Here is a 14,888-nt window from a genome sequence, read left to right as displayed (position 1 = left end):
GCATTGGAGCAAACTTTAGTTTTAGAGAAAAACATCCCTTTAGTTTTACCAGTGTTCAGGGTGAGACAAGATTGCTCTAACCATTGTGTAATCCTTTCCATAGCATTATTTAACTTCTCAGCTGCTAACTCTACGTTTCTTGCGTGTGTAAAAATGACAGTATCATCAGCATACATTTGCACTGCTGTGGGAGATCATTGATGTACAAACTAAACAATAAAGGGCCTAATATTGATCCTTGAGGTACGCCCATTGTACAGTTTAAGTTTTTAGAATGAACCCCTTTAATTTTTACACATTGCTGTCTGTTTGCTAAATATGAGGAAATCCATGCTAAAGCCTGAGATGAAAATTGAAATTTAGATAGTTTAGAAAGAAGAACATTATGATTAACCGTGTCGAATGCTTTACGTAAATCTATAAATATAGCACCAACTGTTCCACCTTTATCAAGACTAGATCTTATTTGCTCTGTTAAATGTAAAGTTGCTGTTTCAGTTGAATGATTTACTCTGAAACCAAATTGCATACGATGTAAACCAACCTTAGCTGTGTTAAGATAAGATGTCAGTTGTTCAAGAACTACCTTCTCAGCAACCTTGGAAACTTTCGGCAATATGCTGATAGGTCTATAATTACTGACCTCAGAGTAATCCCCACATTTAAAAATGGGAGAAACAATGGCTTGCTTCCATGCAGAAGGATAAACACTATGTTCAAATGATAGATTAATCAGATGAGAAATAACAGGAGCTAAAGTATCTTTATGAGTTTTAAGGAATTTAGTATCGAATTGATGAACATCCCTACATTTAGAAACTAAATCTGCCAGTAGGTGGCGACAAGTCACTGATTTAATCACTGAGTCATTCATTCATTTGATTCGTTCGAACGGCTGATTCATTCAGGAAGAAAGCAAGTGACTGTCTTTATGGATGGGAAATTGATTCACCGACTCACTAGATTTGTTTATAAATGAAACGCACATTCATTCATAAATGAAACACCGCTGTGTTTGAATAGAGATGCACAGCGGCTCAGTTGTGACTATTTTTGACGACGAAATGGAGCAAAATCAGGCAATAGTGTTATAGTCAAAGTCACTTAATATTAACTTCTTGTTTATTTAACTGTTGTATTAAATCAATATCTCATTTACAAATATTTTTTCACAGTTGCATGCAGTAGTTTTCAGCAAATGCGAGTGAAATGGTCGCACTGTACAGCCCTGTATAAGATCATGCATCATGTGGCATTTTTACCTATTTATATTATATTTATTTATATATTTGCCAATTTATTCAAGTTAAACTTAATAACTAACAAACATGTGGAACGTAACTTTTGAAGACATTTGAAATGCTTCCCTCTGAAAGACAAAAGTGTGTGTTGTACCTCTTCAGTCAGTGATGTTTCCAGGTGGTTGAGCTTTTCCTCTTTTTCTTTTAGGAGTGTTTGACCTTTCTGCAGCGTCTCCCTCAGCTCAGCCAGATCCCTCACCTCCTACACACACACACACACACACACACACACACACACACACACACACACAACACACACACAATCATGGGCTTCTATATGCTTGTTGCACAGAGACTAATAAAAAAAACATTAACAACTTCATCCAGTTCATTTCTGAATCATTTGCTGCTGTGCTCAGTCCTGAATGAACTCACCTGCTGCAGGTTGTGATAGAGCTGCTGTGATGAGCTCCCAGGAGTGGGGTCCTTCAGACTGCTGTGAGCCGCCCGCAGCGCCGCCTGTCTGTCTGACACCTGAGCGCTCTGCCTCTCCAGAAACTGACGAGCCCTGAAGAGAGACACGCTCTCATTCCACATGTACTGCCTCACGCTGACAGAGAGAGAGAGAGAGAGAGAGAGAATAACACACGCTCCAAACTAATTCATTTGTTTCAGTTTGGGACTCATTTGATTCAGTTTGGCGCGAGTTCATGAATCATTTAATTCAGTTTGGGACTTTACTGAGGGTTCGCGAATCATTTGATTCAGTTCAGGACTTATTTGATTCGGTTCGGAGCTTTGACACGAGTTCATGAATCTTTTGATTCAGTTCACGAATCATTTGATTCAGTTCACGAATCATTTGATTCAGTTCACGAATCATTTGATTCAGTTCACGAATCATTTGATTCAGTTCGGGACTCATTTGATTCGGTTCAGGACTTATTTGATTCGGTTCGGAGCTTTGACACGAGTTCATGAATCATTTGATTCAGTTCATGAATCTTTTGATTCAGTTCGCAAATCATTTGATTCAGTTCGGGACTCATTTGATTCAGTTTGGCGCGAGTTCATGAATCATTTAATTCAGTTTGGGACTTTAGTGAGGGTTCGCGAATCATTTGATTCAGTTCAGGACTTATTTGATTCGGTTCGGAGCTTTGACATGAGTTCATGAATCATTTGATTCAGTTCATGAATCTTTTGATTCAGTTCGCAAATCATTTGATTCAGTTCGGGACTCATTTGATTCAGTTCAGGACTTATTTGATTCGGTTCGGAGCTTTGACACGAGTTCATGAATCATTTGATTCAGTTTGGCGCGAGTTCATGAATCATTTAATTCAGTTTGGGACTTTAGTGAGGGTTCGCGAATCATTTGATTCAGCTCAGGACTTATTTGATTCGGTTCGGAGCTTTGACACGAGTTCATGAATCATTTGATTCAGTTCATGAATCTTTTGATTCAGTTCGCGAATCATTTGATTCAGTTTGGGACTCATTTGATTCGGTTCGGAGCTTTGACACGAGTTCATGAATCATTTGATTCAGTTCATGAATCTTTTGATTCAGTTCGCAAATCATTTGATTCAGACACGAGCTTTGGCGTGAGTTCGCGAATCATTTGATTCAGTTTGGGACTCATTTGATTCGGTTCGGAGCTTTGACAATCTTTGGCGCGAGTTCGCGAATCATTTGATTCAGTTTGGGACTCATTTGATTCGGTTCGGAGCTTTGACAAGCTTTGGCACGAGTTTGTGAATCATTTGATTCAGTTCGGGACTCATTTGATTCGGTTCGGAGCTTTGACACGAGTTCATGAATCATTTGATTCAGTTCATGAATTTTTTGATTCAGTTCGCAAATCATTTGATTCAGACACGAGCTTTGGCGCGAGTTCGCGAATCATTTGATTCAGTACGGGACTCATTTGATTCGGTTCGGAGCTTTGACACGAGTTCATGAATCATTTGATTCAGTTCGCAAATCATTTGATTCAGTTCGGGACTCATTTGATTCGGTTCGGAGCTTTGACACGAGCTTTGGTGCGAGTTCGCGAATCATTTGATTCAGTTCGGGACTCATTTGATTCGGTTAGGAGCTTTGACACGAGTTCATGAATCATTTGATTCAGTTCGGGACTCATTTGATTCGGTTAGGAGCTTTGACACGAGTTCATGAATCATTTGATTCAGTTCGGGACTCATTTGATTCGGTTAGGAGCTTTGACACGAGTTCATGAATCATTTGATTCAGTTCAAGTGCATTTAACCGCAGCCGCAATCAAGCTTTAGGACGAACAAACGCAAAGCGCACATGAAAGTCTGTCAGTGTGAGTTTGGTGCATCTAATAGTACTGCATTCCAAACAGCAGAAAGGAAAGCATATCTAAAGTAAAACACGATGGGTGGAAGCACACACTGTCAAGCAATGCTCACGTGTCCCACAGTGCAAACTATGTGCAATAATGCAAATTAAGAATCTCTAACTCTACCCCTGATTCACACACAGACTCACTCACTCGTCTACACTGGTGTCGCTGGCGTCTGACCGCAGCAGAGGAGCCTCCAGATCCTCCAAACGCAGACCGTTCTCTGTCTTCCTCTTGCTCTTCTTCTGCTCATTCTCTGCTCCGTCCTGCTGGTGTTGTTGCTCCACTCTGCTCCTCTGCTCCAGTTCACTGCACACACACACACACACACACACACACACACACACACAGCTGGTTACAGGTGGATCTGCAGGTGTGTGTGTGTGTGTGTTTGCTGATGGTGTGAGTGTTACCTGACTCTGGAGGTGAGTTGCTCACATCGCTCCTGCAGGAGTGTGACTCTGGTCTCCAGCTGCTGTCGCTCCTCCATCATCCTGCTGTTCTCCTCTCTCTGTCTCTCTCGCTCCTGTCTCTCTCTCTGGAGATCTGCTCTCATCCGCTGCAGCTCCTCACGCAGATGGTCCCGCTCCTTCAGCAGCTGTGGGAGAGACTACACACACACAGCAGATACACAGAGGCTCATCATATACTGTATTCCATGACTGTATTAGTAATCACTGTCACACACCTGTAATCCACTGTGAAGGTCTTCCTCTTCCTCACACAGCTGCTGTCTCCTCTTCCTCAGATCTGATGCCTGATGATGATCAATAAACAGCACTGTTAGTATTTCTGTAGAACTGCAGTAAAACAATTCATCACAAACTACAACTAAAGTTAAAAAAACACTAACAAATGGGTAATCTAGATAAATTTTACAGTATATGGCAACCATTTTTGGACCATTTGGACAAATATAATGTTACTTAAACCAGTAATATAATGCTTAGTATGCTGTCTGCCCCCTTTTGAGTGCTTTTGTTTTCACTTGAAACTGCCAATATGCCCTGATTACTCTTAAAGGTATTTTTATTTTATTTTAAATTATTATTATTATTTTTTTTATTACTATTATTCTTGTACTTTTGTATTTTAATTTATTATTATTATTATTTTAATGTATTTTGTTGTTGTTTGGTTTGGTGTTTGTTATGCAATGTAAAACGAATAAAAAAATTATTAAAAAAAAAAAAAACACTAACAAGTTTGGGATCAGTGAGACTTGTAATGTTTTTAAAGAAGTGCTCATCAAGGCTGCATTTATTTGATCAAAAATACAGAAAAAAACTGTAATAATGCAAAATGGTATTACAATATAAAATAACGGTTTTTATTTTTAATATACTTTAAAATATAATTTATTCCTGTGATGCAAAGCTGAATTTTTATCAGCTGTTACTCCAGTCTTCAGTGTCACATGATGCTTCAGAAATCATTCTAATATACTGATTTTTAATTAGAATTATCAATGTTGAAAACAGTTGTGCTGCCAAATATTTTTGGAACCTTTTCTTTGATGAAAAACAAGTTTAAAAGAACAAATAAAGCTCATTTAAAATATAAATCGTTTCAACAATGTAAATCTATGCTATCACTTTGTATTAATTTAACATCTTTGCTATGTAAAAGTAATAATTTATTCCAAAAAAAGCAAGAAACTCCAAACTTTGGAACAGTAGTGTATATTGTTAGAAAAGCTGTTCTTTTTAACCTTTTATTGATTAAAGAATCCTGGTTTAAAAAAAATATTAAGCAGCACAACTGTTTTCAACATTGATAATAGATCAGTATATTAGAATGATTTCTGAAGGATCATGTGACGCTGAAGACTGCAGTAATGATGCTGAAAATTCAGCTTTGATCACAGGAATAAATAATATTTTAAAATATATACACATAAAAAACACAATATTACAGTTTTTTCAGTATTTTTATTCAAATGAATGCAGCTTTTATGAACATAAGAAACATCTTTAAAAATCTTACTGATCTTAAACTTTTGAGCAGCAGTGTATGTGAAATAAAACTAAAATAACAACCAAGACCTTCACTGGAACTGAATAGTACATAATCACTAGAGTGAAGAGTTAAAACACAGTTTTGTACCTTTGACTGAAGTTCAGTCTCCTGAGTTTGAAGTTCTTTGGTTTGTATCTCCAGCTTCTCCATCCACTCCTGAAGCGCTGACTCCTACACACACACACACACACACACACACACACACACACACACACACACACACACACACACACACACACACACACACACACACACACACACACACACACACACACACACAACACACACACACACACACACACACAACACACACAACACACACACACACACACACACAACACACACACACACACACACACACACACACACACACACACACACACACACACACACACACACACACACACACACACACACACACACACACACACACACACACACACACACACACACACACACACACACACACACACACACACAACACACACACACACACACACACACAACACACACACACACACACACACACACACACACACACACACACACACACACACAACACACACACAACACACACACACACACACAACACACACACACACACACACACACACACACACACACACACACACACACACACACACACACACACACACACACACACACACACACACACACAACACACACACACACACACACACACACACACACACACACACACACACACACACACACACACACACACACACACACACACACACACACACACACACACACACACACAACACACACACACACACACACACACACACACACACACAACACACACACACACACACACACACACACACACACACACACACACACACACACACAACACACACACACACACACACACACACAACACACACACACACACACAACACACACAACACACACACACACACACACACACACACACACACACACACACACACACACACACACACACACACACACACACACACACACACACACACACACACACACACAACACACACACACACACACACACACAACACACACACACACACACACACACACACACACACAACACACACACACACACACACACACACACACACACACACACACACACACACAACACACACACACACACACACACACACACACACACACACACACAACACACACACACCACACACACAACACACACACACACACACACACACACACACACACACAACACACACACACACACACACACACACACACACACACACACACACACACACACACACACACACAACACACACACACACACACACACACACACACACACACACACACAACACACACACACACACACACACACACAACACACACAACACACACACACACACACACACACACACACACACACACACACACACACACACACACACACACACACACACACACACACACACACACACACACACACACACAACACACACACACACACACACACACACACACACAACACACACACAACACACACACACACACACACACACAACACACACACACACACACACACACACACACACACACACACACACACACACACACACACACACACACACACACACACAACACACACACACACACACACAACACACACACACACACACACACACACACACACACACACACACACACAACACACACACACACACACACACACACACACACACACACACACAACACACACACACACACACACACACACACACACACACACACACACACACACACACACACACACACACACACACACACACACACACACACACACACACACACACACACACACACACACACACACACACACACACACACACACACACACACACACACACACACACACACACACACACACACACACACACACACACACACACACACACACACACACACACACACACACACACACACACACACACACACACACACACACACACACACACAACACACACACACACACACACACACACACACACACACACACACACACACACACACACACACACACACACACACACACACACACACACACACACACACACACACACACACACACACACACACACACACACACACACACACACACACACACAACACACACACACACCATTACATTTGAGCAACAAGCAATCTGTCTTGTCTGGATGAGTATATGACGAAATTAATACAAATTAAACTATTTTAACTGTTGAAGACATAGAACATTTTTGGGGCACCTGAGGCACCTGTGCATTTCTGTTTTTTTTTTTTTTCAGATCTATTCTAGCAGTCAGAATCAATTGTTATATATCATTAAAAAACATTAGAACTTGAACTTTATGCCTAGCTAATTTAAAATAACAATTTTCATTTAGTTTTCTCTAAAAATTAGTGAATTTCCAAAAATTTAAGAATAACGCTAGCAACAATTGAGTGTTTTTTACTGTGTACTCACAAAAACTCCTCAAGCCTGGATTTTTTTTTCTTTAGAAATTTGTATTTAGGTGTTTTACACTTCCAAATAAAATGTTGTCTATATATAACATTCCCCAAGCATGTTATAGCCATTTATTACAATATTATTATAGGTGCTTTTCAGTGGAAAAACAGGGCTGTTTAGTTTATTGACAATATAGACCTGTGCAAAAATGTTTCAGGAGTAAAGCCAACGCAGAAACATATCATATCAAACATATTTGTCATATAATAGCAGTGACTTTTTCAGATAAATATATTCTTAATCTGAGTGTGGACAATAAACAGGAAATGTAGGAAGTAGTGAAAACAATTGCACAAATTGTCTTGTGCAACAAAAATATAAACAGTCCAAATTATTCACAAACTACAGACAAAATGAGAGTGCAACAGAAAAAATAGTGCATATAATATTTACAAACTATATAAGAATTAGTTACATAATATAACAACCATATAGATGGATCCGCTGGCTGTAGTCTGCGTCCGAATCGATTTTACAGGGACATCGCTTAGTGATGCGAAAACCTCAATTCCAGAGCTTTATCTGATATATACTGCTGTTTCATCCTTGTTTTTGGTTTGTGTAATGTCAAAGGGCTCACTCTGTGCTTTCTCAAAGAATGCTGTCATGCAAATGTCTAATTTTGCGTTTGTTTTCATGCACATAAGACACACTTTACTTTCACTTTGCGTTTGTTCAGATTTCCAAAGACATGCTAATCGGTGGTTCAAAAGACCAAAACCTATGTTTATTGGTTGAATAAATGATGGTTTGAACCAATCTGGGCACAGGGGTGGGACTAAGCATCAGCAATCGCTCCTGTTTGGCTCAGAGGAACAAAATGCATTGGTTTGATCTGACGAATCAGTGCTGAGCAAATGTGATGATGTGTGTGCACTTATATAGCTATTTTTGTGAGTTTTACACCATTGGAGTGAGGACAGTTTTGTAAAGTGAGGACATTTTGGCCGGTCCTCTCTTTCTGAGACTTCTTTAAAGGCCGGTTTAAGGGTCAAGATTTGGTTTTAGAGATCAGGTTCTAATTGGGTAAAGGTTAGGTTTAGGGTTAGGGTTTGTGTGCTGACCTTCTGTGAGTGTGTCCTGCGCATGTCCTGCAGCTGTGTGTCCAGTGTGTGCTGTAGTTTGTGTAGTTGTGTTGTGTGTTTGGAGACCAGAGAGTCTCTCTCCTTCTGAAGAGAGTCCAGCAGACGCTCACGCTCCCTGCTCTCCTACACACACACACATAAACACAGAAAGATCTCATCATTTCTATGTAAATCAGACAAACACATAGTGTGTGTGTGTGTGTGTGTGTGTGTGTGTTATACCTGCTCCAAGTGTGTCTCTCTCAGGTTCTGTAGCTCCTGTTGATGTTCCTCCTTCAGTTGTTCTAGTTTCCTCCTGTGATCTTTCTCAACCTCCTCCCGGACTTCCTGCAGCACATCTGTGAGCTAAACACAGACAATATGTGCAGTTATCAAAAGGCAAAGTCTTAATTAAATATGTGCGCTGTGAGTTTCAGAGCGAAGCGTTCGCACATCAGCAGCTCATGATCTGCATCTGCTCGATTTAATGAAGTGTTTATCAACCATAGAGACACTTTAAGGCTCTATGAGGTTTTCCATCAAATTAAAAGTTGGACAGCTTTTAAAAATGAAGAAATTAAAACCATAAATATTTGAATTTCACAGCTGTATTTGAAAACTAAATAATAATAATTATTGTTTTTTAAAGAAAAATATATTTTTAACTTGCAATTGTAATGTTATTTAGTTAACATTTTATTATTTCGTAATAACGTGTGTTGTACCTCTCTCTGGTATTCTGCTAAAGGTTGCTCTGGTCGTGTGCTCCTCAGATCCTTCTGTGTGTCACTCAGTTTAGCCTGACAAATACAACAATGTGTTAAACACACACAAATATCTTAAAGAGGGAATTGCATAAACTTTATAACATACACTGCTGCCCAAAAGTTTGGAATCAGTAAGATTTTTAATGCTTTTTAAAGACTTTTCTGCTCATCAAGGCTGTCTTTATTTGATTAAAAATACAGAAAAAGCTGTAATATTGTGAAATGTTAATGCAATTTTAAATAGTTGTGTTCTATATTAATATAATTTAAAATGTAATTTATTCCTGTGATGCAAAGCTGAATTTTCAGCATCATTACTGCAGTCTTCAGTGTCACATGATCTTTCAGAAATCATTCTAATATGCTGATTTATTATCAGTGTTGAAAACAGTTGCGCTGCTTAATATTTTTTTGGAACCTGTGATACTTTTTTTTCAGGATTCTTTAAACAATAAAACATTAAAAAGAACAGCATTTATTTAAAAACAGAAAACTTTTCAGTACATTTTTTCGTTCTTTCTCTCTTTGAAAGAAATTAACACTTTTATTCTACAAGGATGTGTTAAATTGATCAAAAGTGATAGTAAAGACTTAAATTGTTAGAAAAGATTTATATTTTGAATAAATGCTGTTCTTTTTAACTTTTTATTCATCAAAGAATCCTAAAAAAATATCACAGGTTCCAAAAAAACATTAAGCAGCACAACTGTCTCCAACATTGATAATAAAATAATAAATCAGTATATTAGAATGATTTCTGAAGGATCATGTGACACAAAAAAAACTGATGAATGCTGAAAATGCAGGTTTGCATTGCAATACTTATATTTTAATATATACTGAAATAAAAAAAACTTATTTTGAATTGCAAGGTTTCATAATATTACTTTTTTCAGTATTTTTGATCAAATAAATGAAACTTTGTATAAAATACTTTTTTTTTTAAAACAAAAATTCTTACTGATTATAAATATAATAACTCATTTATAAATGTATTTATAATCCACACTTTACCCTATCAGAAACCCTCCTGCATTTATTTTTATTTATTTACTTTAGTTTTATTCCAGTTTTACAAATAAGGATGTCCCCAAAGTGAGGTTTTGGGCACAAATGTATCCCCAACACACACACACCTGTAGTCTGATGGAGCTCAGCTGCTCCTCCTTCTTCTCTTGTAGCCGCCTCCTCTCTGCCCGGAGCTCCTCCTCTGACTCCTCCCTCAAGCGCTCAAGATCCCGCCTCCTCTGAATCTCCGCCCTCTCCTGCTCAGCCTCCAGCTCTGAGCGCAGCTCCTGCAGCTTCACCTCATTCTCAAGCCTGAACACACACACAGGGGATGAATGAGTGTAAGTGCACTGATGGTGATATAGTGTGTGTGTGTGTGTGTGTGTGTGTGTGTGTGTGTGTGTGTGTGTGTGTGTACCTGAGCTGTTGTAGTTGTGTGTGCATGTCGTTATTCAGTCGCTCCTCCTCGTCTCGTCTCCTTTTGAGTATCTGCTCCTTCAGGAGTCTGAAACACACACATGATGTAATTTGTTTCATGCACTCAGTCTGACAGAGATGCTCAGATGTATTCCTACCCATTAATTTTTTTCACATTTTGTTTTGTTGCAGCATTATGTTAAACTGCTTTAAATTACTTTTTTCCCACATCAATCTACATCTCATACACCATAATGACAGCACAAAACAGGTTAATAAAAAACTGAAAAGATCCTGTTGCATAAGTATTCATACCCTTTTCTGGGACACTCAAAATGTATCTCAGGAGCATCATATTGCTTCTAGATGTTCCTACACTTGGAGTGGAGTTAAACTGTGGCAAATTCATTTGAATGAGTCTGATTTAGAAAGACACACACCTCTCAGAAAAGGTCTAACAGCTGAAAATGCAGATCAGAGCAAAAACCAAGATAACTGCCTGTAGAGCTCAGTGACAGACTTGCGTTAAGGCGATGATCTAGAGAAGAGTTCAGAAACAAATCTGCTGCATTGAAGGTTGACAGAAGCATTCTCCATAATGGAAGACGATTGGAACAACTAGGACTCTAGAAAATGTCCAAGCTGACAGAGATGGAGAGGTGAAAAGGTGAGGCAAAGAATGGCAGATAATTGCCAAATGCAGATGTGCAAAGATGCTCACATCAGACCCAAAAACACTTGAGGCTGTAAAGCTGCTTCAACTATGGACTGAGTTAAGGGGATGAATACTTATGCAATCTACTTATTTCAGTGTTTGATTTTGAATACATTTGTAACATTTGCAAATCTGGTTTTTGCTTTGTCATTATTATGGTGTATGGAGTGTAAACTGATGTGGGGAGAAACTAATTTAAAGCAGTTTAACAACAAAACGTGACAAAAATGAAGGGGTATGAATACTTTTGCAAGGCACTGTATATACGCTCCTACAGCACATCTACCCACAATGCAGCAGTGCCTGACCTGAGCTGCTCAGCGCTGTCCTCCTTCACCCGGCGCTCCTCGTCCTCCTCGTCCTTCATCAGAGCGTCTCTGAGCAGCTGTAGTCTCCTCTGCGTCTGCTCCATCAGTTTGCTCCTCTCCTGCTCCATCTGCCTCTCTGCGTCCTCCTCCAGCCTCTTCCTCTCCTCTTCATCACGCATGCGCTGCTTCTCTTCTTTCAGAGCTTCTCGTCTCTTCTTCTCCTCTTCGTCACGCTTGTGCTTCTCCTCTTCCTCCTGAGCTTCTTGTCTCTTCCTCTCCTCTTCTTTCAGAGCTTTTAGTCTCTTCCTCTCCTCTTCTTCATCTTGCTTGCGCTCCTCTTCCTCCCGCTCTTCTCGTTCTCGTGTCTGTCTCTCTGTCCTCTGGTGGTCAGTGATGTCGGTTCTGCCGCGGGAGGTCATCGGTCGCTGGTCATGTGATGATGTTCTGATGATGTCATCTGCGGGTGAGGAGGCAGCGGAGCGAGACGCCGGCGTCTGAGCTAACGTCACGTTTTCAAGCAGATGCCTGAGAGGAGGCACAAATCATCATTTTTATTTATTCACTAAAAACTAAAACCAATTAAAAACACCTTTAAAAAAAGTTATTTTTTATTTAAATTAAATAGACATTCACCGAAATCGCCACAAATTGCCTATTTTGAATTGCTGTTATGTTTCTGAGCAGGAGGACTCCTGATACTCAGAGTTTGTGAAGCTAAATAAACACTGCTAATAATGCACTGAAAACTGAACATGAGTCTCTGTTCTTGCTGTTACTCTGCTTTAGTGAGGTTTTGAATACATTTGCTTACATTAGATCATTAGTCATCTGGTCTAAAGTGCTCATGCTCATCCTTAACTTACACAGTTGAGGTCAAAAGTTTACATTCCCCATTCAGAATCTACATAATAGTAATTATTTTAGCAAAATAAGAGGGATCATACAAAATGCATGTTATTGTTTATTTAGTACTGACCTGAATAAGATATTTCACATAGATGATGTTTACATATAGTTCACAAGAGACAGTTTACATCCCCTTGATTCTCAATACTGAGTTGTTCCCTGAATGATCCACAGCTGTGTTTTTTTTGTTTAGTGATAGTTGTTCATGAGTCGCTTGTTTGTCCTGAACAGTTAAACTGCCTGCTGTTCTTCAGAAAAATCTGTTTTTGTTGGTTTTCCAGCATTTTTGTGTATTTGAACCCTTTCCAACAATGACTGTATGATTTAGAGATCCATCTTTTCACACTGAGGACAACTGAGGGACTCATATGCAACTATTACAGAAGGTTCAAACACTCACTGATGCTCCAGAAGGACAAAACATGCATTAAGAGCCGGGGGTGAAAACTTTTGAACAGAACAGAGATGTGTGCATTTTTTTATTTTCCCTAAATATCATATTTTTTATTCAGTACTGCCCTACAGAGGATACAGAAGATATTTACATGTTTCCCAGAAGATAAAATAAGTTAAAAATAAGTCAAATTCCAAAAGTTTTCACCCCCGGCTCTTAATGCGTGTTTTTTCCTTCTGGAGCATCAGTGAGTGTTTGAACCTTCTGTAATAGTTGCAAGCTTGAATCAAGGAGATGTAAACTTTTTATAAATTCAACTATTATTTTCTCTTGTGGACTATATGTAAACATCTTTTATGTGAAATATCTCATTCAGGTCAGTACTAAAAAAAACATGCATTTTACATGATCCCTCTTATTTTGCTAAAATAATTATCATTTTGCAGATTCTAAAAGTGGGGTGTAAACTTTTGACCTCAATTGTACCATCATCATCATCATCATCATCATCATCATCATCACACCTGTCTGCAGAGTCTGAGATGTCCACATAGCTGTCCACATCTGCCTCGCCCTCCATTTCCTTCTTGTCCTGAGAAACACACAGACAGAAGATTAAATAAGTCTTTAAACCCGTAGAGCTGGGAATATAAATGTGTGTGTGTGTGTGTGTCTGTGTCTGTGTGTGTGTGTGTGTGTGTGTGTGTGTGTGTGTGTGTGTGTGTGTGTGTGTGTGTGTGTGTGTGTGTGTGTGTGTGTGTGTGTGTGTGTGTGTGTGTGTGTGTGTGTGTGTGTGTGTGTGTGTGTGTGTGTGTTACCACTGCAGGTGACAGATCCAGCAGGTCAAACACATTCTCTGAGAGTTTGGAGCGAAAACCAGCCTGAGGAAACACATGAAGAGTGAAACATCCACAGTAAGATTTTTAATGCTTTTAAAGGACTTTTCTGCTCAACAAGGCTGCATTTACTTGACTAAAAATACAGAAAAAAATAATATTGTGAAATGTTAATGCAATTTAAAATAGTGGTTTTATATTTTAATATACTTTAAAATAGAATTTATTCCTGTGATCAAAGCTGAATTATCAGCATCATTACTCCAGTCTTCAGTGTCACACGATCATTCAGAAATC

At 39.1% G+C, this 14,888-nt stretch overlaps 1 protein-coding gene across 4 annotated transcripts in view; it reads right to left on the bottom strand.

Moving 5' to 3' along the window:
- The window catches only part of LOC141285042 (uncharacterized), a 28,444-nt gene that overhangs the window by 3,249 nt on the left and 10,307 nt on the right, over window positions 1–14,888 (bottom strand). For 2 of the 4 annotated variants that reach the window (XM_073818078.1, XM_073818079.1), the window contains exons 11-24: window positions 14,574–14,636; window positions 14,280–14,347; window positions 12,456–12,980; window positions 11,434–11,520; window positions 11,144–11,327; window positions 9,966–10,040; window positions 9,484–9,606; window positions 9,241–9,384; window positions 5,719–5,802; window positions 4,301–4,369; window positions 4,026–4,222; window positions 3,763–3,921; window positions 1,677–1,851; window positions 1,396–1,503 (exon numbers count right to left, since the gene is read on the bottom strand). In XM_073818078.1, the coding sequence (XP_073674179.1) occupies window positions 1,396–1,503; window positions 1,677–1,851; window positions 3,763–3,921; window positions 4,026–4,222; window positions 4,301–4,369; window positions 5,719–5,802; window positions 9,241–9,384; window positions 9,484–9,606; window positions 9,966–10,040; window positions 11,144–11,327; window positions 11,434–11,520; window positions 12,456–12,980; window positions 14,280–14,347; window positions 14,574–14,636 (2,061 nt within the window). The remainder of the gene's footprint in view (window positions 1–1,395; window positions 1,504–1,676; window positions 1,852–3,762; window positions 3,922–4,025; window positions 4,223–4,300; window positions 4,370–5,718; window positions 5,803–9,240; window positions 9,385–9,483; window positions 9,607–9,965; window positions 10,041–11,143; window positions 11,328–11,433; window positions 11,521–12,455; window positions 12,981–14,279; window positions 14,348–14,573; window positions 14,637–14,888) is intronic. The other 2 variants (XM_073818080.1, XM_073818081.1) reach the window with 2 other exon arrangements.

The sequence above is a fragment of the Garra rufa genome, chromosome 14 (assembly GCF_049309525.1).
Source record: "Garra rufa chromosome 14, GarRuf1.0, whole genome shotgun sequence".
Taxonomy (NCBI): domain Eukaryota; kingdom Metazoa; phylum Chordata; class Actinopteri; order Cypriniformes; family Cyprinidae; genus Garra; species Garra rufa.
This window is presented reverse-complemented; position numbering and strand designations above follow the sequence as displayed.